Source organism: Cnephaeus nilssonii (assembly GCF_951640355.1).
Source record: "Cnephaeus nilssonii genome assembly, chromosome: 15".
NCBI classification, from domain to species: domain Eukaryota; kingdom Metazoa; phylum Chordata; class Mammalia; order Chiroptera; family Vespertilionidae; genus Cnephaeus; species Cnephaeus nilssonii.
This window is the reverse complement of record NC_137086.1, coordinates 40,655,611-40,678,889: the sequence shown is the minus strand read 5'-3', so window position 1 is coordinate 40,678,889 and position 23,279 is coordinate 40,655,611. Positions and strand designations below refer to the sequence as shown.

At 43.2% G+C, this 23,279-nt stretch overlaps 2 protein-coding genes across 3 annotated transcripts in view; one reads left to right on the top strand and one right to left on the bottom strand.

Moving 5' to 3' along the window:
* Positions 1-4,139, bottom strand: part of APLF (aprataxin and PNKP like factor) — a 66,855-nt gene extending 62,716 nt beyond the window's left edge. For both annotated transcript variants that reach the window (XM_079792803.1, XM_079792804.1), the window contains exon 1: positions 3,833-4,139. In XM_079792803.1, coding sequence (XP_079648929.1) covers positions 3,833-3,928 — 96 coding nt within the window. In that variant the 5' untranslated portion in view covers positions 3,929-4,139. The remainder of the gene's footprint in view (positions 1-3,832) is intronic.
* A 3,200-nt stretch (positions 4,140-7,339) lies between these two features.
* LOC307112200 (F-box only protein 48-like) lies at positions 7,340-8,863 on the top strand. The gene is made up of 2 exons (XM_079792651.1): positions 7,340-7,659; positions 8,166-8,863. The coding sequence occupies exons 1-2, from the start codon at positions 7,360-7,362 to the stop codon at positions 8,385-8,387; spliced, it is 522 nt and encodes a 173-aa protein (XP_079648777.1). The 5' UTR covers positions 7,340-7,359; the 3' UTR covers positions 8,388-8,863.
* The last annotated feature ends 14,416 nt before the right edge of the window (positions 8,864-23,279 follow it).

Genomic DNA, 23,279 nt, shown 5'->3' with positions numbered 1-23,279 from the left:
CTTTGAAAGGATAAACAAGATTGATGGACCTCTAGCCAGGCTCACCAAGAAGCAAAGAGAGAGGACCCAAATAAACAAAATCAGAAATGAAAGAGGTGAAATAACAACAGACCCCGCTGAGATACAAAGGATTGTTACAAAATACTACGAACAACTCTATTCCAACAAACTGGACAATCTGGAGGAAATGGACATATTCCTAGAAAAATATAACCTTCCAAAAATCAATCAAGAAGAATCTAAACAGCTCAATAGGCCAATAACTATGGACGAAATTGAAGCAGTCATCAAAAAGCTTCCGGCAAACAAAAGCCCGGGGCCTGATGGCTTCACAGGAGAGTTTTACCAAACATTCAAGGAAGAACTAAAACCTATCCTCCTCAGACTATTCCAAAAAATTCAAGTGGAAGGAACACTTCCAAGCTCCTTCTATGAAGCCAGCATCACCCTAATACCAAAACCAGATAAAGACAACACAATGAAAGAGAATTACAGACCAATATCCCTCATGAACATAGATGCCAAAATCCTCAACAAAATTCTAGCAAATCGGCTCCAGCAGTACATCAGAAAGATCATACACCATGACCAAGTAGGATTTATCCCAGGAATGCAAGGATGGTACAATATCCGCAAATCAATAAACGTGATACATCACATAAACAAATTGAAAGATAAAAATCACATAGTCATATCAATTGATGCAGAAAAAGCATTTGACAAAATCCAACACCCTTTCTTGATAAAAGCTCTCAACAAGGTGGGAATAGATGGCTCATACCTCAACATAATAAAAGCTATATATGATAAACCCACAGCAAACATCATACTCAATGGACAAAAACTAAAGACATTTCCCCTAAGAACAGGAACAAGACAGGGATGCCCACTCTCACCACTCCTGTTTGACATAGTACTGGAAGTATTAGCCATTGCAATTAGACAAGAAGAAGAAATAAAAGGCATCCAGATTGGAAAAGAACAAGTAAAGCTGTCTTTATTTGCAGACGACATGATATTGTACATAAAAAATCCGAAAGACTCCGTCAAAAAACTCATAGACTTAATAAATGAATTCGGCAATGTAGCAGGATACAAAATTAACGCCAAGAAATCTATGGCCTTTCTATACACCAATAGTGAGCTTACAGACAGAGAGACTAAAAAGGCAATCCCATTTACCATCGCACCAAAAAAAATAAGATACCTAGGAATAAACTTAACTAAGGAGGTAAAAGACCTATACACGGAAAACTACAGGACACTGAAAAAAGAGATAGAGGAAGACGTAAACAGATGGAAGAACATACCATGTTCATGGATTGGTAGAATCAACATCATTAAAATGTCCATACTACCCAAAGCAATCTATAGATTCAATGCACTCCCCATTAAAATACCAACGGCATATTTCACAGACCTTGAAAGAACTCTCCAAAAATTCATCTGGAATAAAAAAAGACCCCGAATAGCCACAGCAATCCTGAGAAAGAAGAATAAAGTAGGAGGGATCTCAATACCAGATTTCAAGCTGTATTACAAAGCCACTGTTCTCAAAACAGCCTGGTACTGGCACAAGAACAGACATATAGATCAATGGAACAGAATAGAGAATCCAGATATTGACCCAAACCACTATGCTCAATTAATATTTGACAAAGGAGGCATGAACATACAATGGAATAAAGACAGTCTCTTCAATAAATGGTGTTGGGAAAATTGGACAGATACATGCAAAAAAATGAAGCTTGATCACCAACTTACGCCATACACAAAAATAAACTCAAAATGGATACAGGACTTAAACATAAGACGGGAAACCATAAAAATACTAGAGCAATCCACAGGCAGCAAAATGTCAGACATATTCCAAAAGAAATTCTTCACTGACACTGCCCCTAGGGCAATGGAAGCTAAAGAGAAAATTAACAAATGGGACTACATCAAAATAAAAAGCTTTTTCACAGCAAAAGAAACCATCAACAAAACAACAAGAAGGCCCACTGCATGGGAGATCATATTTGCAAATGGCATCACTGATAAAGGTTTAATCTCCAACATCTACAGGCAGCTTATACAACTCAATAAAAGGAAGATAAATGATCCAATAAAAAAATGGGCAACAGACCTAAATAGAATCTTTTCAAAAGAAGACAGAAGGAAGGCCAAGAGACACATGAAAACATGCTCAACGTCACTAATTATCCGAGAGATGCAAATCAAAACAACAATGCGGTACCATCTCACACCTGTCAGAATGGCTATCATCAACAAATCAACAAACGACAAGTGTTGGCGAGGATGTGGAGAAAAAGGAACCCTCGTGCACTGCTGGTGGGATTGCAGACTGGTGCAGCCACTGTGGAGAACAGTATGGAGTTTCCTCAAAAAACTGAAAATGGAACTCCCATTTGACCCAGTAATCCCACTCCTGGGAATATATCCGAAGAAACTAGAAACACCAATTAGAAAGGATATATGCACCCCTATGTTCATAGCAGCGCAATTCACCATAGCTAAGATTTGGAAACAGCCGAGGTGCCCGTCAGCAGATGACTGGATCAGAAAACTGTGGTACATCTACACAATGGAATACTATGCTGCCATAAAAAAGAAGGAATTCTCATCATTTGCAGCAACCTGGGAGGAATTGGAGAACATTATGTTAAGTGAAATAAGTCAGTCAATGAAAGAAAAATACCACATGATCTCACTCATTTATGGATAATAAAGAACATTATAAACTTGAACAAAAAGATAGATACAGAGACAGTAAAGCATCAAACAGACTGTCAAATTACAAGGGGAAGGTTAGGGAGAGGTGGGGGAGATAAGAGATCAATCAAAGGACTTGTATGCATGCATATAAGCATAACCAATGGATGCAAAACTCTGGGGGGTGGGGGCATATATGGGAGTGGGGTGTGGGGAGGGCAATGGTAAGATATGTACACATATAATACCTTAATACAAAAATTGGAAAAAAAATAATAATAAAAAAAAAAAAAGAAATGTTGACTATTAAGAAAATATGAATGTACTAGTACATATTTAGGAGAGCTACAAAGTTTCAGAATGCAACAGACCACTTTTCTAATTCTTAAACATCCCAAAGAGGGTGGAGATTAAACAGCTTAGTGCCACTTTGTGTCCAAAACCTTACCTGTGGCCTTTAAATAACCGAACTACAAATGAATTTTCTCATCTGAACAATAAGGATAATAAGAGCACCTAACTCACATGGTTTTGAAAGGATTAAAGAACTTGGTATGCCTGGACCACTACACACCCCATAAAGGTTAGCTACTGAAAGACTATTAAGATAAAAGTGAGGCCATCAGTCACACAAAAGAGGCCAAGAACTTAAAAGAAATTATTCTAGAAAAGATAAATTCAGGGGTTGGCAAACGTTTTTTCTATAAAGGGCCAGATACTAGTGTAAATATTGTGGTTTGTCAAGAGGCAATATCCACAGCCCTTGGAGCAATTATTCTCTGAAAGGCTAACAGGTCCTTTGTTTGTTTACATTTTCCATTTTAAAACTTAAGGACCATTGTTAGGACGCAGGCCCATACCAAAACAGGCATTTGGACCCAGGGCCACAGTTTGCCGACCACAGATAAGATTATAATGATGATAATACAAGTCGGTGCTTTTTAAAGGCAACATAAGAGAAACGTGTGAGTTGATTCAAGTTGAGTGAAAAACGTGCTGCCCCCAAACTTTTAAAATCCAGACGTGGCCGGCGTGGTTCAGGACCGGGAAAAGGCCTCAGAAACCAGAACGTTCGCTGCACGGCTCTGGGGTCCGGCCGAGCCCTCGCCACACTTACTCCCAGCAGCGGCCCGCGGCCGATCACCGTCTCCCCGGGCGCCAGGGCCACCCGGGGGCCGCCGTCCCGCGGCTGCAGCTCAAAGCCCCCGGACATGGCGGCGAGGATCAGGCCCCTCCGCAAGGAGACGGTCCCCGCAGCCGTTTCCGCCTTCCAGGAACACGCGCGGAGCCTAGACAGGACCCCCAAGAACACAGGGCGGGGAGCTGAAATTGGTCGGGGTGTGTCAAGTTCTCCCGCAGCTGGGGCACAAGCACCGCCTCCCGAATCCAGCCTCTCCACTCCGACCAGTGACGCAATCGGGGATTCCCCCTTTGCCGGTGTGCCAACTACTGGTTAAAACCCCCGGGTGAGCCCGCCTCCTTCCCCCTCCCACCGCCCATCTGGCTAGGAGGATGCCGGACCTTGTAGTCCGTAGCGCCGTCCCTTTGCTGCCTGGCCCAGGAGATGATGCCCTAGTAAAACTACCAATCCCAAAAGGCAATGCGCGCTCCTCTCTACGCCTACACGAAATCAGAGTCAGCAAGGCGGGGCTAGAGTGGGCGGGGCCAGGGGGGGGGACTCCGGAATGGGATTCAGTGGGCGGAGGATTCAAATTACCAGAGCCGCGGGCACCTTCCAGCAGGTAAGGTCCCTTCCCTTCCAGCCCGCGTCTGGCCGGCTGTCTCCTGGGCGCGGCCCCAAGGCCAGTGCTGCCTCCGCTCTGGGCCGCAGAGCTGAAGTGACAGCCGGTGCTCAGAGTTGTTCTTGTCAACTGTGTTCTTTGAGCTGTCAGCTGCAGCCTGCGAGTGGCAATCAAGAAGGGTGGCTCAGATGGGACGCGGGGTCATTTCTTCCAACTTGCAGGGTATGGACAGCGTGGGGGCTCCCCGAGAGCCCGGAGGCGCCCGCGGCTACGTCTGTCCAGTCTCCAGATCCATCTCCCTCCGAGTGACATCTGAAAGGGGGCGAGCCCTTCCCTAACTCGAGAGGTAATTCGACAGGTTGGTTCTTAAAGAAGAGGCAGAAAGGGGATAGTTTTCCAGGCATCCAGGCAAAACTGGACTTAGAAGAAAGATGTCTAGTGTGATTTTAGGAACCTCACCAAGGTACCCCCCGACTGTTAAATTCAAAAGCCTTCTTCTGCCTCTTGTGGAGTAACTAATGAGAAGGCGCATTTTATTCCCCAGTGAGATCCTTGAACTGGTAACAAATAGCAATGTTCTCCTAATATGAGATTCTTTTCAAGAATATGGTAGTTTGGCTTTGTTTGTATTGATGGGGGTGGGGTGGGGGGGGCGGTTGAATGGCAAAAACTTGGGGATGACTCTTAAAACTTTGCTTGGTTTACTTCCCCAAAGCCTCAAGAGGAAGTCCTCTATTGCATGGATACAGGCCTTAAAATTCTCACCACCATAGTTACTTAGAATCATAAACAACCAATTGATCGGGAGCAACTGTGGCCTTGGTAAGTCCAGAAACATATAGGTGAGTAGCTCATCTAGAAAGGGGAATTGTCATGAGCCAATTTAAAAGAAGTATTAAGCTGTATCTTAAACCCCTCCTCTAACAGCATCACTCTCTATTATAGAAGGAAGTGCTAAATGAAATAAACTGATTTTAAGTAAATATAAGCTGTCTTTATGCACAAAAATAGCTCCATTCTTTCAACTGATTTTGGAAGCCTACACCATACACCTCAGGTAAATTAGCTGAAACTGGACTTTTTTTTTCAGTTAGGAAACAAAAACCCTTTATTCATTATTTTAACTTATAATTACATTTATACAAAACACTTTCAATATAGTAATTGGTGGTTGAAGTAACAGTACAAGATTAGTTTTCTCTTTACTTATTTTTAATATTTTATTGAATTTATTTGGGTGACATTGATCAATAAAATTACATAGGTTTCAGGGGTACAATTCTATAATATATCATCTGTATATTGTATTGTGAGATCATCACCCCAATTGTTAGTTAAATGCTGTACCTAGCTGAATTATAAACATTGTTTACAGTGGTTAGTCATTGGTGCTTGATAGCCTCAGGGATTATTATCCTTGGTTCATAATTAATTGTGCAAGCAGTAGGATAGCTTCAAAAGACCATTTCTAAAATAATCATCATGGAATTGAATATTTGAGACTTTGTTTCATTGTAACCCTGACCTCAACCTCTTGTCCATCTCAGATAGTATTTGTGTCAAATGTGAGCACCTACCCATTAGGTACAAGTTGATAAACAATTATCTACATAATAAAAAGGTAATATGCAAATTGCATCACTCCGCTGCGCCCACGCCCACGATTGGGCCAGCTGGAGGCTCGGGGGGCGGGACTCAGGGTGGCCGATTGGCCGGGGGGAGGAGTGGGGAGCAGGGACTCGCGAGTCCCTGACCCCGCTCCTCCCGCCGCCTAAACAGCCAACGCTGCAGAAGGACCCATGGGGCCGGCGGAAGACTCTGGTGGCAGAACTCGGGGTGGCCGATTGCGTGGCTGCTGGCACCAGTTTTCCGCCAGCAGCAGTTTTCCTCTGGCCACCCGCCGATCGGAGCACCTCCCGATCGATCGGAGTTCCTCTCGGGGTAGTAGCCGATCACGCTGGCAGGAGGTGCTCTGATTGGCAGGTGGCCAGAGGAAAACTGCTGCTGGAGGAAAACTGGTGCCGGCAGCCAGGTGAAAGTCTATTGCACGAAACTTCGTGCAACAGGCTTCTAGTATAAACTATAAATGTCCATCAGGTTTATGATTAAGTTGCAAATTGTAGGTGAAGACCTTAATGGCAAGGCATCAGTTCCCACAGACAATGAGTATTCAGGAGCTTAACAGAATTGAATCCCACATATTTTTAAAGGTACTTTCAATAAATAGTTGGAATGTGTTCTCACAATAGGCATTTCTACTAAACTCAATAAATCATAGTCTGTGAAGAATCGCTTCTTTTTTCTAAGACAATGTTCTTTGGGAGCAAGCAGAAAGACAGATGTTTACTAACAAACCCATTTACTAACAATATTAAAAAGAAGAGAAGTAACATTTGTCCAGTATCTCCAACGTGCAATTCAGAAGTGAGGCTAGATGATTCACACGTTATCCCTGTTATTCCTAGCAAAAACATGCATGTGAGGAGCATTTTTGGCCCCATGTTACAGATTGAAAAGCTCAAGTCAAGAAAGTTAAAGTTTTGCCAAAACCGGTTTGGCTCAGTGGATAGAGCATCGGCCCGCGGACTGAAAGGTCCCAGGTTCGATTCCGGTCAAGGGCATGTGCCTTGGTTGCAGGCACATCCCCAGTGGGGGGTGTGCAGGAGGCAGCTGATCGATGTTTCTCTCTCATCGATGTTTCCAACTCTCTCTCTCTCTCCCTTCCTCTCTGTAAAAATCAATAAAAAAAAATTTTTTTTTAAAAAAAAGAAAGTTAAAGTTTTTAAAATCATGCCCGAAAATCATACCTGGCTCAGAGTGGGACCCGTAGTCTGATCTGAAGAGACTAATTTTAAACTCTGCCTTTTAGGTTACCTGTGAAGATTACTGAAAACATCAAGCTATGCAGAATAACTCCAAGAGGAACCATAATTCAAGAGTTTCTGATATAGACTTGAACTCTGTGGATACTGAGAAGGAAAAAAATGAATCAAGTGACTTTTTTAAGCTGCCTCAAGAAATTGCTTTACACATTTTCAGTCAGCTGGACGTTCAGAGTTTGTGCAGGGCTTCGATGACATGCAGGAGGTGGAATGACACAATAAGAGACCATGACTTCTTATGGAAACCTCATTGCGAGGCTGTACGAGCTGTGTGCGCAAGAGAAGTAGATGATGATCGAAAAAGCGGTTATTCCTGGAGGGTAAGTGTAATTTTTGTGGTCTGCAGTATTCTTAACTACATGGTGGTAGGTGTGAACCAAACTCTGCGTTCTGCTTGGATGAGGTAAGATTTCATATAGAGAATGACATACAGAGTGTGTTGGCTTTTGAACTTAAAGTTGAATTATGATTCTTTGCCTGCAAACCACACTGTCTCCCATCCATCCTTCAACATTTTTTCAATCTTAAATTAAGGCATTTTCTCCTGTTAACCAGAAGGAAAGTGACTACTTCTTTTAACTTCACATTATCCAAAACCCAGCAAACTCCATGGTTCACACTGTATATATACACATATACATGTATATCTATACACACACACACACACACACACACACACACACATTTAGTAGTATATGTGTATATCAATGTAAAAACTTAATCTTCTTTTCAGCCCTGTCAATCAGCTTCTCTGGTTTCAAACAAACTCAACTCACCAGGCAGCAACCTACTACCTTCTGTGATGATGCTGGTTTACCTTTTTCAGGACACACTACTGAGGAATTACAAGAAGAGTCAAGTAAAACATGGATGGCTAAGTGGCAGATTCAGCAACATAGATTTGCCTACTATCCTATCAGAAACAACCATGTGCCCAATGGATGCCGAAACCTGGGGGGAAATTCTAGAAGCAGAACTGAATGGATCAGAGATTAAAAATGACGGCAGAATAAGTGGAAGCTACACTCCCAGGACCAAACTGGAATAGTAACTAAAATAAAAGAACATCTTGAATAATCAACTGAAGACTAGCTGGAGAGAACCCTGATAACCAAGGACGGAAAGTGGAGACGGCATAGAAACTGGAAAGAAGGACTCGCACAGACACCAGCTGAAGAGATATTTCATCTGTGGGGTTGCCACTGAGAACTCTGAGGTCTAATCCCCAAGCTGGGCCCCCCAGCAGAGAGCACCAGAACTGAGAAAGGTGTCCACATAACATCCAGCTGTGAAAAGCAGCAGGATTGCTGTCTGCACCCTTAAAGGGCCAATTCATAAAATTCCATGTGTAGCCACTTACCTTGTGCTCCAGCAGAGGAGGGCAGAGTGGACTGGAGCTGTGTGAGCAGAAGCCAGGGTTGGGCCTCTAGGGTTAGAGCTCAGAAGGCAGACACCTCAGTTTCCTGTGCTGAGTCATTCCCTCAAGCTGCAGACATCTTTCTCATGCAGACAATTGAAATCCAGGGATCTTGCCTGGGGGGTGGGGTGGGGGGGGGGAAGACAGTAGATTCACCATATTGGAAAACACCTTGCCCCAAGGTGTGGAGTTTCTGAGGCCCATTAAGAGACTGAGAATAACAATTAGCCTCCAGGCAGAAGCAATTGCCCCCAGCCTAGTACACTGGTGGTAATGCAGAGTGGTGCAGCCATTGTGGAAAATACTACAGAGTTTCCTCAAAAAATTAAATATAGAATTGCCATTTGACCCAGTGATCCCACTTCTATGAATAGATCCTAAGAACACCAAAATACCAATCAGAAAGAATGTATGTGTGGAGAGCGGCTACAGAGTTTGGACAGGTTCAAGCCTTGGACTAATGAGAGGGCACAGTCCTCTCATGGCCACGTGCAAGTCCCAGCTTGGAGGACAGGGCCCTCCCAGCACAATTATAGCCAACAGCTATAGTTGTAAACTTGAACCTATGGTCCGAACACGTGGCCCATGATGTGGGCTTGATAGATTCAGGTGCATGTAATTGAGTAGGATTGAAACCCACGAGAATGTTGTAAACATCTTGACCATGCCCTTACTTTGCCTCGTGGCATCTGGCTATAAAATAAAGACACAGCTTGTAGTCCATGGCACTGTCTCTCCATCAGAGAAGCAGCATTCCACCCAGACCCACCTTTCATTCTCTTGTCTGTCTTTTCTCAATCCTTCACTGCCCCCTCTCAGGGTCACTGAACCTGGCTGAGCTGGTGTGGCACATAAGGCGCCCTGGCAGGGACCTGGGGAGTATCATGCTATGTGAAATAAGTCAGAGAAAGCCAAGTATCACATGCTCTCACTCATATGTGGAATCTAAGTAACAAAATAAACTAATGAACATAGTGGATCCAGTGACATGGAAGCGTGGAACAGGGTGCAGAATCTCAGAGAGAAGGCGAGGGAGGGTGGATGAGTGGGAGGTAATCAACCAAAGACCTTGTATGCATATATGCATAACCCATGGACACAGACTATGGGGTGGTGAAGGTCTGGGGTGAGGTGCAGGGGTGAGTTGGAGGGGCTCAATGGGGATAAATATAAAATGAATTTATATTTTAATGACTTTAAATTTTTCATTTCAGTGAAATCAGATTAAATTGTCAAACATTGAAACCATTTTTAAAATGCGCTAAACTTGTGGCTTAGTTTCAAATTAATCTGATCATGGGGCTAAAACTTGTGAGATTAAGGTTCCCATTAGTTGCCTGCAGACCTGGAATTGCTCTCAGGGACTGAAAAGTTATGGAAAGTTTTCAGAACACTTAACTAACATCAGAACTGCCATACTATTTTTCCTAGAAAACCTCTCTTTCTAACAGCCTTATATCACCATCTAGTGTTTTACTCATAGACTAGAGGCCTGATGCATGAAGATTCATGCAAGAATAGGCCTTCCTTCCCCTGGCTGCCGGCATCACCTTCACTCCGGCCAGAGCCGCCTTTCCACCTTCACTCTGGCCAGAGCCGCCTTCCGCCTCTCACCTTGTTGCGTCAATTTGCATATTCCCTCCTTATTGGCTGTGGGCGCCACCATCTTTTGTCATGGAGTTACGGTCAATTTGCATATTCCGTCTTTATTATATAGGATAACCAAAACAAAGGACAGCTCCTTTTTGTTTTCTCCACATTTAAAAGAAAAATATTGTTTCAGAGAACCCTAAATACCAGACTTTGTTAAAGTTTATAGCTTTCCAGTAACATTTAATTTCACTTTTTTTTCTAAAAGTAGATGATATAGTATGCGCTATACCAGATTGTTCATTCTGAATCTGTGGCCAGCACCATCGTAGAAGGTGTTTACAAAACATTTTAGTTAGAATGGGGCTTTCTTCCCACACTGTGCTCTATATCATGAAAAATAAGGATCCAGGAAACCAGTCTTTAACTAATAGGCAAATATCAGAAAGATTCCCCCATTCTCTACAAATTCTCTTCATTGGATCAAGCAGGTAATGATTGCTTGTCTCTTATGATCTTCTTAGAGTTGGAAGGGGCCTTAAAGATCAGGCAGTCCAATCTCTAAGACTATTTGGCAACCTCCTCTTTAGGAATGTTCTTCCTATAACCCAACATTCATTCTTTTCTTGGCAACCTCTTTTGTAAAACTTATCTTGATCTCAAAACCATCCCAAACTTCTACTACCATTCTGGATTAAGTTGCCCTCTGAAGGTTCTCTATAGTTCTTTGTGCATGCCATTCTCAAAGCTGCCACAGTACATTAAATTTGTCTGTTTATCTGTCTGTCTCCTCCTTTAAACTGTGACCTTCTTGATGGCAGAGACCATTTATTTATTTTTGTGTTCCCAAAGCCTGGAACATAGTAGGTATTCCATAAAAAATATTAAATTATGTTAGTATTATTTAATCCTACCCAGAATCCTATATAATAACGAGGTAACATGCAAATTGACCATCACTCCAACACACAAGATGGCCACCCCCATGTGGTCAAAGATGGCCGCTACAAGATGACTGGCAGGGGAGGGCAGTTGTGGGCAATCAGGCCAGCTGTTGGGAGGGACCAGGCCTGCAGGGGAGGGCAGTTAGGGGCGACTAGGTTGGCAGGGGAGGGCAGTTAGGGGTGACCAGGCTGGCAAGGGAGGGCAGTTAGGGGTGACTGAGCCATCAGGGGAGGGCAGTTGAGGCAACCAGGCCTGCAGGGGAGGACAGTTAGGGACGACCAGGCCGGCAGGGGAGGGCAGTTGGGGGTGACCAGGCTGGCAAGGGAGGGCAGTTAGGGGTGACCAGGCCAGCAGGGGAGGACAGTTAGGGGTGACCAGGCCGGCAGGAGAGGGCAGTTATGGGCAATTGGGCTGGCAGGGGAGCAGTTAGGCATCAATCAGGCTGGCACGGAAGTGGTTAGGGGGTGATCAGGCTGGCAGGCAGAAGCAGTTAGGGGCAATCAGGAAGGCAGGCAGGTGAGCAGTTGGGAGCCAGCAGTCCTGGATTGTGAGAGGGATCCCAGATTGGAGAGAGTGCAGGCTGGGCTGAGGGACACACACCCCTGTGCACAAATTTCATGTACCGCACCTCTAGTATATAATAAAAATAATTTACTAGGTTAGTAGACAAGTATTGAAATGCAATGTAAAACTCACAAGATATATGGTACGTTTCATATTAATGCTAATCTATATAATAAAAGCTCAGCGACCATTACAGTGGAATGATCAGAACGACCGGTCGACCAGTCGCTATGATGCTCACTGACCACCAAGGGCCAGACGCTCAACGCAGGAGGAGGGGGAGGGGGGCATAGTGAGGCCTGGAGGTGCACGCTATGGCCCAGGGATCCCAGGAACTGCAAGCCCAGAGCTTGCTTTCCAATAAAAGAAGTAAACTGGAAAAAAAAAAAAAGGGCCCGATGCCACCACCCTGGGAAGAACGACTCCAGGAGGGAAAGGCCTCCCCAGGCCCTGCCTGGCCTGACTGGCATGCCGCGGGCTCCGGGGGACTCATGGGTGACATGCTGGAAGCGTAGCTCCTCCGACTCCAAAGCCGGTTGCACCAACAGCTGCTCCCCATCCAGCTCCATGGTGGACGCAGCGCTGCCAGGCCTCCTCAGCTCCTACTTCCAGCTTCTGGCTTTCTGCTGGCCACTTGGTATACCACATGCGCTTGGGGGCATGGCTTCAGCCTCCCCGGCCAATAGCGCCACAGCACAGCCAGAGAGCGGCAGGACATAGCCACCAGGGCTGGCTGGGCATTGATTTGGCCACTGACTGACGTCCATGTGCAATGACACTGTGTGCTTACATTTGTAGGGCAGCAGGGCAGCCCACTCCTGCCATTGGCCACACCTTCTAGGCCAGTGATGGGCAACCTTTTGAGCTTGGTGTGTCAAACTTCGCCAAAAAACTGAGCATAACTCGGGTAGTGAGTCACTTTGAGGAAAAAACTAACTCCAAGACTCTAGTCGCAAATGTTTCATCCTCAGGAGCAGCAAATGTCTCATCCTCGGCATGCGGCCACTTGTCATCAGAAATGGCTACGCGTGTCAGTGCTGACACGCGTGTCATAGGTTCGCCATCACTGCTCTAGGCTAAGAAAGACCCACTGATCTCCATGTTTCTCCTCCCGTCTGGAATCAAAATCTCTTGGGGATGAATGATCCCAGTGATGGCCCCAACACATGCTCGGTGTCACTGTCACAGACATTCCCAGTCATTACAGCCCTTTCCTCAGCCCGCAGTGCCCTGCTCCACCCACGGCCACTCCTCACCTGTCACCCCTGAGGACCACCTTATGTTATCCTATTTGAAATGTGAGCAAGATCTCAAATGCTCCCATCAATAGCTCCCTTGCCTGATCTTTCTTCCCCTTGAAGATTGATTTCAGAGAGGGAAATAGAGATAGAAACATCAATGATGATAGAAAATCATTGATTGGCTGCCTTCTGCACATTCCAAATTGGGGACCGAAACCTCTCCTAGCCCTTCCCTCTGGCTCTCCCCTGGCCAGCAGCCCCACAGTGGTGGTGCAGCAACAAGGGAAGGAGAGGTGGGGGAGGCGGGGAACCGCAGGGGTGGCAGGGAACCAAGGGCAGCATCAGCATCTGGCATCTATTCCTTCTGCGCTCAGCCCAGCAACAGTCACCTCTTCTCCCAACCCCGACGGGGCCTTTGGGCCCCAATCAGCCTGGCCCTAATTGGCCCTGATCGCCCGTCAGGACTTGGGACCCCACCCGTGCACGTATTTCATGCACTGGGCCTCTAGCATATGAATAATTATTTTAGTCTTCTCAAAAGCTGTAAGAGAAAAATCAGAAAGTAAAAATATTTTGTTTATTTTAAAAATAAACACTTGAAAATACACTTCACCCAAATGTATCACTTACTACTTTTAATTATTGGGTCACCCCAATCAATTTTAAGTTTTTGGTTTTTGTAGTATTATTGCACTTAAGTAATTCTTTGTATAATAAGTTATGAGCTATGATCACAGTCTATACTGAAAGGGAAGTTTTGGACCTCAAAGATAATTTTTATGGCATGGGCTTAGAATGAAGTGTACATTTATCAGAACAAGCCATTGGCATTTGAAAACATGAATGAGTAAAGTAATGTGGGAGGAGTGCTCTTAGAGAAAAATAACATGTTAAGCATACAGTTTGTAAAAGGGGCAAGGTTGTTGGAATTTCCAGTGTTTTCAAATATTTAATCAGTTCAATATCTACTATTTTAAAAAATAGTAGTTTATAACCCAATCTTAGACCAGGACATAATCATCAATAAAATCTATATGAGCCCTAGCTGGTTTGGCTCAGTGGATAGAGCATCGGCCTGTGGACTGAAGGGTCCTAGGTTCGATTCTGGTTAAGGGCACACGCCCGGGTTACAGGCTCAATCCCCAGTAGGGGGCATGCAGGAGGCAGCCAAAAAATGATTTCTCTCTCATCACTGATGTTTCTATCTCTCTCTCCCTCTTCTTTCCTCTCTGAAATCAATAGAAATATATATATTTTTAAAAAAGGACAACTTTGAGAAAATATACTTGATTTTGGTCGTAAGCTCTCTAGGCAGACTCCAATTTGCAAATTAGCTTACAAAGGTTATTAGTATACTGGAGGTGAAGCAATTTTTTGAAATTTGCGAATATACTTTTCCATAAGAGTAACAGGGTAAATGGTAAGGTTATCAGGCTATCTCACAAATACCTATTTAATCAACAATACTGATGAAATGTGGATCATGTAGATTTTTAAAAGTAAAATCCAAAACTTTCTGATCTCCTAATTCAAGGCTGCTGAGTTTTTAGCCAATATGATGGAACTGTGCTGACTTGCTGCTGTTGAAATTTCAACTCACCTAACCTGTTTGGCTTGCAATGCAGCTTGCAGAGTGAATGCTATACACGTGTGAGAACATCATCTTCATCATCAATATATTATGAAAGAGACAACATAGTGAGTAAATGCACAAGCAAAGCTTAGGAGGACAAAAATGCATTTAAATCCTCATTTGAGACTTTGGTAAATTAAAGTTTCTTAATTGTTACTTATTTAGTTCAGTTCAGCAGACCTTTCTTAAAGACCTATCTGTGCCAAGCATCCCTCATAGTGTGTCTAGAAGTGGTGTTGAACTCTGGTTTCATAACAGAATCATCTTCAAAGCTTTTTTAAAAACACAGATATCCAGATACCACCTACAGAATCAAGTTACCAGAGAAGGGAGCTCATAGAGAAGTATGAAGGCATATGAAAAAAATGGCAGATGATAATATTTATATACATAAGAAAAGTAATTCACTACATACCTACTAGAAGGCCCAAGCCAAAACACTGACAATACCAAACTCTGATGAAGATTTGGGACGGGAACTCTCATTCATTGCTGGTAGAAATGCAAAACGGTACAGCCACTTTGGAAGACAGTTGGCAGTTTCTTACAAAACTAAATACATTTTTTACCATAAAATCCTGTGCATAGATGTTTAAAACAGCCTTAGTCATAACTGTCAAACTTGGAAGTAACCAAGATGTCCTTCAGTAGGTAAATGGATAAACTGTAGAACATCCAGACAGTGGAATATTACTCATCATTAAAAAGCCATGAAGAGCTATGGAACCTTAAGTACATATTACTAAGTAAAGAAGCCAATCTGAAAAGTCTACATAGGCATCTGCATGATTCCAGTGATACGATATTCTGCAAAAGGTACAACTATAAAGACAGTGAAAAGTTCAGTAGTTGCCAGAGCCTGGGAGGGAAAGGAAGGATGAATAGACAGAGTACAGAGGATTTTCCAGACAGTAAAACTATTCTGTGTGGCACTACAATGGTGGATACATGTCTTTACACATTTGTCAAAACCCATAGAATGTACACAAAGACCGAACCCTACTGTAAACTATGGACTTTGGGCGATAATGACATGTCAATATAAGTTCATAGAACATACCACTGTGGTACAGGATGTTGATAGTAGGGGAGGCTGCAGATGTGGGGGGATGGGGGGGCAGAGGTAGATGGGACTCTACTTTCAACTCAATTCTGCCTAAAACTGCTTCACAAAATAAAGCCTTTAAAAAAAAAGAAAAACTAATAAATGCTATAAAAGTAATGTCTGTAAAAAATTAAATGTGATCATTGTTATAATGATTATCCCACAATTCTAGTGAGCACTTACCCAATTATCCAATATGCCTACACTTTCAAACCTTAGAGGCTGAAATCATACATTCTTTTAGTCTGAAAAGGACCTTCCCTCCCTACTACCCAGTCTCCACCGACCAAAATTCTACCTATTCTAACACTTCATAATCACTGACATACTGAAGAAGTCTTACGTCCTTCCAGTTCACTCACTCAAGTTGCCTGCCTACCTCCACTCCCACTTGAGGTTGTGACTCATTTAGTTACTTGCTTCTATGTCTCTCATACCTATTAAACTTTAAGTTTCTTGAGAGTAAAGACTTATTTCTCTTTTATCCCTCCCATCTAACTCTAGTATATATATTCATCAACTATTTTCTGAGTTTACTAAAATATTAGTCAACAAAATAGGAAGAATGTTAATGTTGCTCCTTAAGCTTTAACAATGGGTAGCACTGCTTCTTTGTTAAAATGCATTTCCGAACTCTATATCCTTTTCACCCTAAATTACAAATAGACTCTTTTTTTGAGGACTGGAAGAGTGAGAGGCTCAGACATAGAACAGGAAGGACGAGATCATGTGCCAGACATATACTGGGCTCAATAATTAAGGAAGGGAGGAGCAAAACCTAGCAACTAGGAATGCTTGGCACACCTCTAGGGATAAACCTTGTTGGACAAGGTAGGACTAGCATTCCAAGAGAGCCAGTGAGATTCTGCAACAAGCAGGAACAGTACAGAGTTGCCAGAATGAGGAGCAGTTACTTTGTAGAAACTTTCTGGGACACTTACAGCATTCTTACAAGTGGTAAACTGATGCCACTTGAAGAGTCCACACTAAAGTCCATGACTTCCCCACCAACTGGGGACCTCCTCTTTTTAATTAAAGCAGTAGATTCAATTACTTTAGGGAATCTCACTAGATAGATATCTAGTGCTGTCCTATTTCCCTGGAGGAAAAAAGATCAAAAAGGAATGTCATCTAATTCCTGCTATGAAAACAGAATAAGAAAATTTTAAAATCAAAAACAGTAGTTTTGCCTGGCTGGCGTGGCTCAGTGGTTGAGCGTCAACCTATGAACTAAGAGGTCATGGTTCGATTTCTGGTCAGGGCACATGCCCAGGTTGTGAGCTTGATCCCTAGTGTGGGACATGCAGGAGGCAGCTGATCAATGATTCTCTCTCATCATTGATGTTTCTATTTCTCTCTCCTTCTCCTTTCCTCTCTGAAACCAATAAAAATATATTTTAACTGATGAACAAAAGTAGATCCAGAGACATAGAAGCATCAAACAGACCATCAAACCTCAGAGGGAAAGGTGGGAGTTGGGGGGTAGGAGGGGGCAGGTAAGTGATCAACCAAAGGACTTGTATGGATGAAGATAAGCATAACCAATGGACACAGACACTAGGGGGCAATGGCATGTGCTGGGGGGTGGGAGCAGCCAGGGAGAGGTCAATGGGGGGAAAAGGAGACATATGTAATACTTCCAACAATAAAGAATTTAAATTAAAAACATATATATATATATATATATATATATATTTTAAAACAAATAAACCAGTAGTTTACATTTAAGAGTATAATAACTAATCATCTTTCATCAAAGTAAAACCATAAAGCAAATAGTTTCACCTAAAGGTACTCTGTTGCTTCAGATGCTGTATTGTAAAACTTTTTCCTAATTAAAAATTTTAAGATAGTTGTAGATCCCATGTGGTTGAAATATACAATACAGAAAGATCTCTCATAGCATTTACTCACTTTTCCAAAGCAGTAACATCTTGTAAAACTATAGTACACTATCACAATCAGATATAGACACTGATAAGGTAGAGATACAAACACTTCCATCACCACAAAATCCCTCCTGCTGCCTTCCCCCCTGTCTCTGACCCCTGCAACCACTAATCTAGATTGTCCTCTAATTTTATAATTTTGTCATTACAATAATGTTAGGTAAATAAAATATAATATGTAACCTTTGGGATTGGCTGCTTTTATCCAGGATAATTCCCTGGAGATTCATCCTGCTGTAAAAGCTTTTAATTTGTATGGATCATTAAACATAATTCCAACCTAGCAAAGTAAAGTAAACGAAGACCTTGGGTTCATGATGACTCACACTAAAGCAAAGGGCACAGGAAATTAAATTTCACTCGGCTCTGTTATATATGTGTTTTCCTGCCACTGTAAAGACATAAACATCCTTGTTATCAAATTGTTTTTACTACCAAGACTGTTTTTATAAACCTTTATGCTTGTGTGGCCATAAAGTTTTCTGAAACTTGTCTCCAAAACAATGTGGCTAATTAAATCAGTTCAAAAAATCATCTTTATTATTATTAACTAGAGGCCCAGTGCACGAAATTCGTGCACGGAAGGGGTGGGGGGAGTCTCTCAGCCTGGCCTGCACCCTCTCACAATCCAGGACCCCTTGGGGGATGTCTGACTGCTGTTTTAGGCCCGATTCTGTGGGTCTAACCCAGCACTCGAACATCCCTATCACAATCCAGGACAGCTGGCTCCTAAATGCTGGCCTGCCTGCCTGCCTAATTGCCCCTAACTACTCGAATGCCTGACTGATAGCCCTTAACTGCTCTCCTGCCTGCCTGATTGCCCCTCACCGCCTCTGCCTCAGCCCCCGCCGATGAGGCTTCATCCAGAAGGACATCCGGAATGACGTCCAGAAGGTTGTTCGGCTTTCCGGTCTAAGCATAATATGCTTTTATTATTATAGATCATTTCAGATAGATGCGAATTTACAATTAACTTCCTGAGTATTTCCACTTAAATTAAGTCTTTGCTCTCTTATACTACCAAAAAAAAAAAAAAAAGTCAAAAACAAACAAACCCAACCTTACTGGAATGGCTACTGTTTGAAAAAGCAACCCTCATGTTGAGTTTTAACCACTCCAGAGAAGAAATACATGTGTCTGTCAGCTCCAAAATCTTAAAAACCACAGATAATTTGTTCGTTCTTCACATTTTCCCTTCAATGCATGTAAAATATTGTTCATAAGCACTTCAAATGCCTGCAAAATTTGGCAATAGAATTCCATCCATGGATTTTGCTTTGAAAAGGAAAAGCAAAATCCAGACCAGATAAATGACTTTCTACTCCTTACCATTTTCAAAAACAGAAGCCAAATAGGCTCATATCACAATAACAAACAAAAAAGATCAAGCTACAAATGATGAAAAGGTCTGCAACTTACATGTTTATAAAACATAGACCTAAAATCCATCCGTCTTTTAACTAGATCCATAGAACTCTGAGTTGGTGATATAATTTATTAAGCAAATCAAAACTCATTAGTCACGAGTCAAAAGATCTAGATGAAGCACATACTCTGCTAAGTTCCTAACTTAGATATAAAGAGATAGAGAAAGAGGGAGAGGGAGAGAGAAAAGGATAGAGGGAGAGATAGAAATAGAGAAGAAGGAAGAGAGAAAAGGGGAGGTAGAGGACAAACCTCCCAGGCAGTTACTTCCTTCAAATGTTTGTACAGCTTAATAAATTGTGGCAGAAAGTATCAATATTATTTAAACATTTAAGTAATTACTTGCCAGGTAAAAAAATAAATAAATAAACAACAGGTGAATTTCAACTTTCTTACTTAGCCTTATTACATACATACACACACACACACACACACACACACACACCCCTTTAGCACTGACTTCCTTCTCACAACTGTTCCTGCTTGGAGAAAGGTTCTAACGCTAATACCAATCCTTCCATTTAGACACTGGAGGTTAACCAGGATAACAGTCCGTAGTCATTACTCCCTGGCATTAGCTCACTGACACATGTTTGTTTCCACCGTCCAAGAGAAAAGTGAAGGGAATCAACCCATGCCCCATATGTGTATGCCCCACAGAGCTAGAGTCTACAAAATGTGTTGCACAAAAGTGGGCACTAAAAAAGAATTGTTGACTATTAAGAAAATATGCCTGTACTAGTACATATTTAGGAGAGCTACAAAGTTTCAGAATGCAACAAACCACTTTTCTAATTCTTAAACATCCCAAAGAGGGTGGAGATTAAACAGTTTAGTGCCACTTTGTGTCCAAAACCTTACGTGTGGCCTTTACATAACCGATCTACAACTCAATTTTCTCATCTGAAAAATAAGGATAATAAGAGCACCTAACTCACAAGGGTTTTAAAGGATTAAAGAACTTGGTATGCCTGGACCACTACGCCCCATAAGGCAGTGATGGGCAACCTTTTGAGCTTGGTGTGTCAAACTTCGCCAAAAAACTGAGCATAACTCAGGTAGTGTGTCACTTTGAGGAAAAAACTAACTCCAAGACTCTAGTCGCAAATGTTTCATCCTCAGGAGCAGCAAATGTTTCATCCTCGGCATGCGGCCGCGTGTCATCAGAAATGGCTTACGCGTGTCAGTGCTGACACGCGTGTCATAGGTTCGCCATCACTGCCATAAGGGTTAGCTACTGAAAGACTATCAGGATAAAAGTGAGGCCATCAGTCACACAAAAGAGGCCAAGAACTTAAAAGAAATTATCCTAGAAAAGATAAATTCAGGGGTTGGCAAACGTTTTTTTTTTTTTTTTTTTTTTTTTGTCTATAAAGGGCCAGATACTAGTGTAAATATTGTGGTTTGTCAAGAGGGAATATCCTCAGCACTTGGAGCAATTATTCTCTGAAAGGCTAACAGGTCCTTTGTTTGTTTACATTTTCCATTTTAAAACTTAAGGACCATTGTTAGGACGCAGGCCCATAACAAAACAGGCATTTGGACCCAGGGCCACAGTTTGCCGACCACCGGATAAGATTATAATGATGATAACACAAGTGGGTGCTTTTTAAAGGCAACATAAGGGAAACGTTGTGTGAGTTGATTCAAGTTGAGTGAAAAACGTGCTGCCCCCAAACTTTTAAATCCAGACATGGCCGGCGTGGTTCAGGACCGGGAAAGGGCCTCAGAAGCGAGCGAGAACGTTCGCTGCACGGCTCTGGGGTCCGGCCGAGCCCTCGCCACACTTACTCCCAGCAGCGGCCCGCGGCCGATCACCGTCTCCCCGGGCGCCAGGGCCACCCGGGGGCCGCCGTCCCGCGGCTGCAGCTCAAAGCCCCAGGACATGGCGGCGAGGATCAGGCCCCTCCGCAAGGAGACGGTCCCCGCAGCAGTTTCCGCCTTCCAGGAACACGCGCGGAACCGGACAGGCCCCCGGGAAAAACACGGGGCGGGGAGCTGAAATTGGCCGGGGCGTGTCAAGTTCTCCCACAGCTGGGGCCCGGGTGCCGCCTCCAGAGTCCCGCCTTTCCATTCCGACCAGTGACGCAATTGAGGATTCCCGCTTCGCCCGAACTTCTACAGTTTAAAACCCCCGGGAGCCCGTCCGCTTCCCCCTCCCACCGCCCATCTGACTAGGAGGACGCCGGACCTTGTAGTCCATCTCGCCGTCTTTCTCCTGCCTGGCCCAGCGGATGATGCCCTAATAAAACTACCGATCCCAAAAGGCAATGCGCGCTCCTCTCCAGGCCAACGCGAAATCACAGTCAGCAAGGCGGGGCTAGAGTGGGCGGGGCCAGGGGGACTGGGGAATGGGATTCAGTGGGCAGAGGATTCAAATAGCCAGAGAAGCTGGAACCTTCCAGCAGGTAAGGTCATCCCTTCCCTGTTAGCCTGCGTCCGGCCGGCTGTCTCGGGGGCGCGGCCCCTGCGCAGAACTGAAGTGACAGCAGGTGCTCAGTTATTGTCAACTGTGTTCTTTGAGCTGTCAGCTGCAGCCTGCGAGTGGCACGCAAGAAGCGTGGCTCAGATGGGACGCGGGGTCATTTCTTCCAACTTGCGGGGTCTGGACAGGGTGGGGGCTCCCCGAGAGCCGGAGGCGCCCGCGGCTAGGTCTGTCCTGTCTCCGGATCCATCTCCCTCCGAGTGACATCTGAAAGGGGGCGAGCCCTTCCCTAACTCGAGAGGTGATTCGACAGGTTGGTTCTTAAAGAAGAGGCAGAAAGGGGATAGTTTTCCAGGCACCCAGGCAAAACTGGACTCAGAAGAAATATGTCTAGTGGGATTTTAGGAACCTCACCAAAGTACCCCCCAGACTTAAATTCAAAAGCCTTCTTCTGCCTCTTGTGGAGTAACTAATGAGAAGGCGCATTTTATTCCGCAGTGAGATCCTGGAACTGGTAAGAAATAGCAATATTCTCCTAATATGAGATTCTTTTCAAGAATATGGTAGTTTGGCTTTGGTTTGTATTGATGATGGGGGGGGAGGGGCGGGGAGGAACAGTTGCATGGCAACAACTTGGGGATGACTCATAAAACTTTGGATATTTTTACTTCCCCAAAATCTCAAGAGGAAGTCCTCTGTTGCATGAATACAGGCCTTAAAATTCTCACCACCATAGGTACTTAGGATCATAAACAACCTATTGAACGGGAGAAACTGTGGCCTTGGTAAGTCCAGAACATGTAGGTGAGTAGCTCATCTAGAAAGGGGAATTGTCATGAGCTAATTTAAAAGAAGTATTAAGCTGTATCTTAAACTCCTCCTCTAACACCATCACTCTCTATTATAGAAGGATGCTAAATGAAATAAACCAATTTTAAGTAAGTATAAGCTGTCTTTATATGCAAAAATAGCTCATTCTTTCAACTGATTTTGGAAGCCTACACCATACGCCTCAGGTAAATTAGCTGAAAATGGACTTTTTTTTCAGTTAGGAAATAAAAAAACCTTTATTCATTATTTTAACTTATAATTACATTTATACAAAACACTTTCAATATAGTAATTGGTGGTACAAGTAATGGTACAAGATTAGTTTTCTCTTTACTTATTTTTAACATTTTATTGAATTTACGATATTTGGGTGACATTGGTCAATAAAATTATATAGGTTTCAGGGGTACAATTCTATAATATATCATTTGTATATTGGTTTTTGAGTTCACCACCACAATCATTAGTTACATGTTATACCTAACAGAACAATAAACATTATGGTGCTTAGTCACTGGTGCTTGATAGCCTCAGTGACTATTATCTTTGGTTCATAATTAATTGTGCAAGTAGGATAGCTTCAAGGGGCCATTTCTAAAACACTCATCTTATCATGGAATTGAATATTTGAGACTTTGTGTCATTGTAACCCTGACTTCAACCTCTTGTCCATCTCAGATAGTATTTGTGTCAAATGTGAGCACCTACCCATTAGGTACAAGTTGATAAACAATTATATAAACTATAAATGTCCATCAGGTTTATGATTAAGTTGCAAATTGTAGGTGAAGACCTAAATGACAAGGCATCAGTTC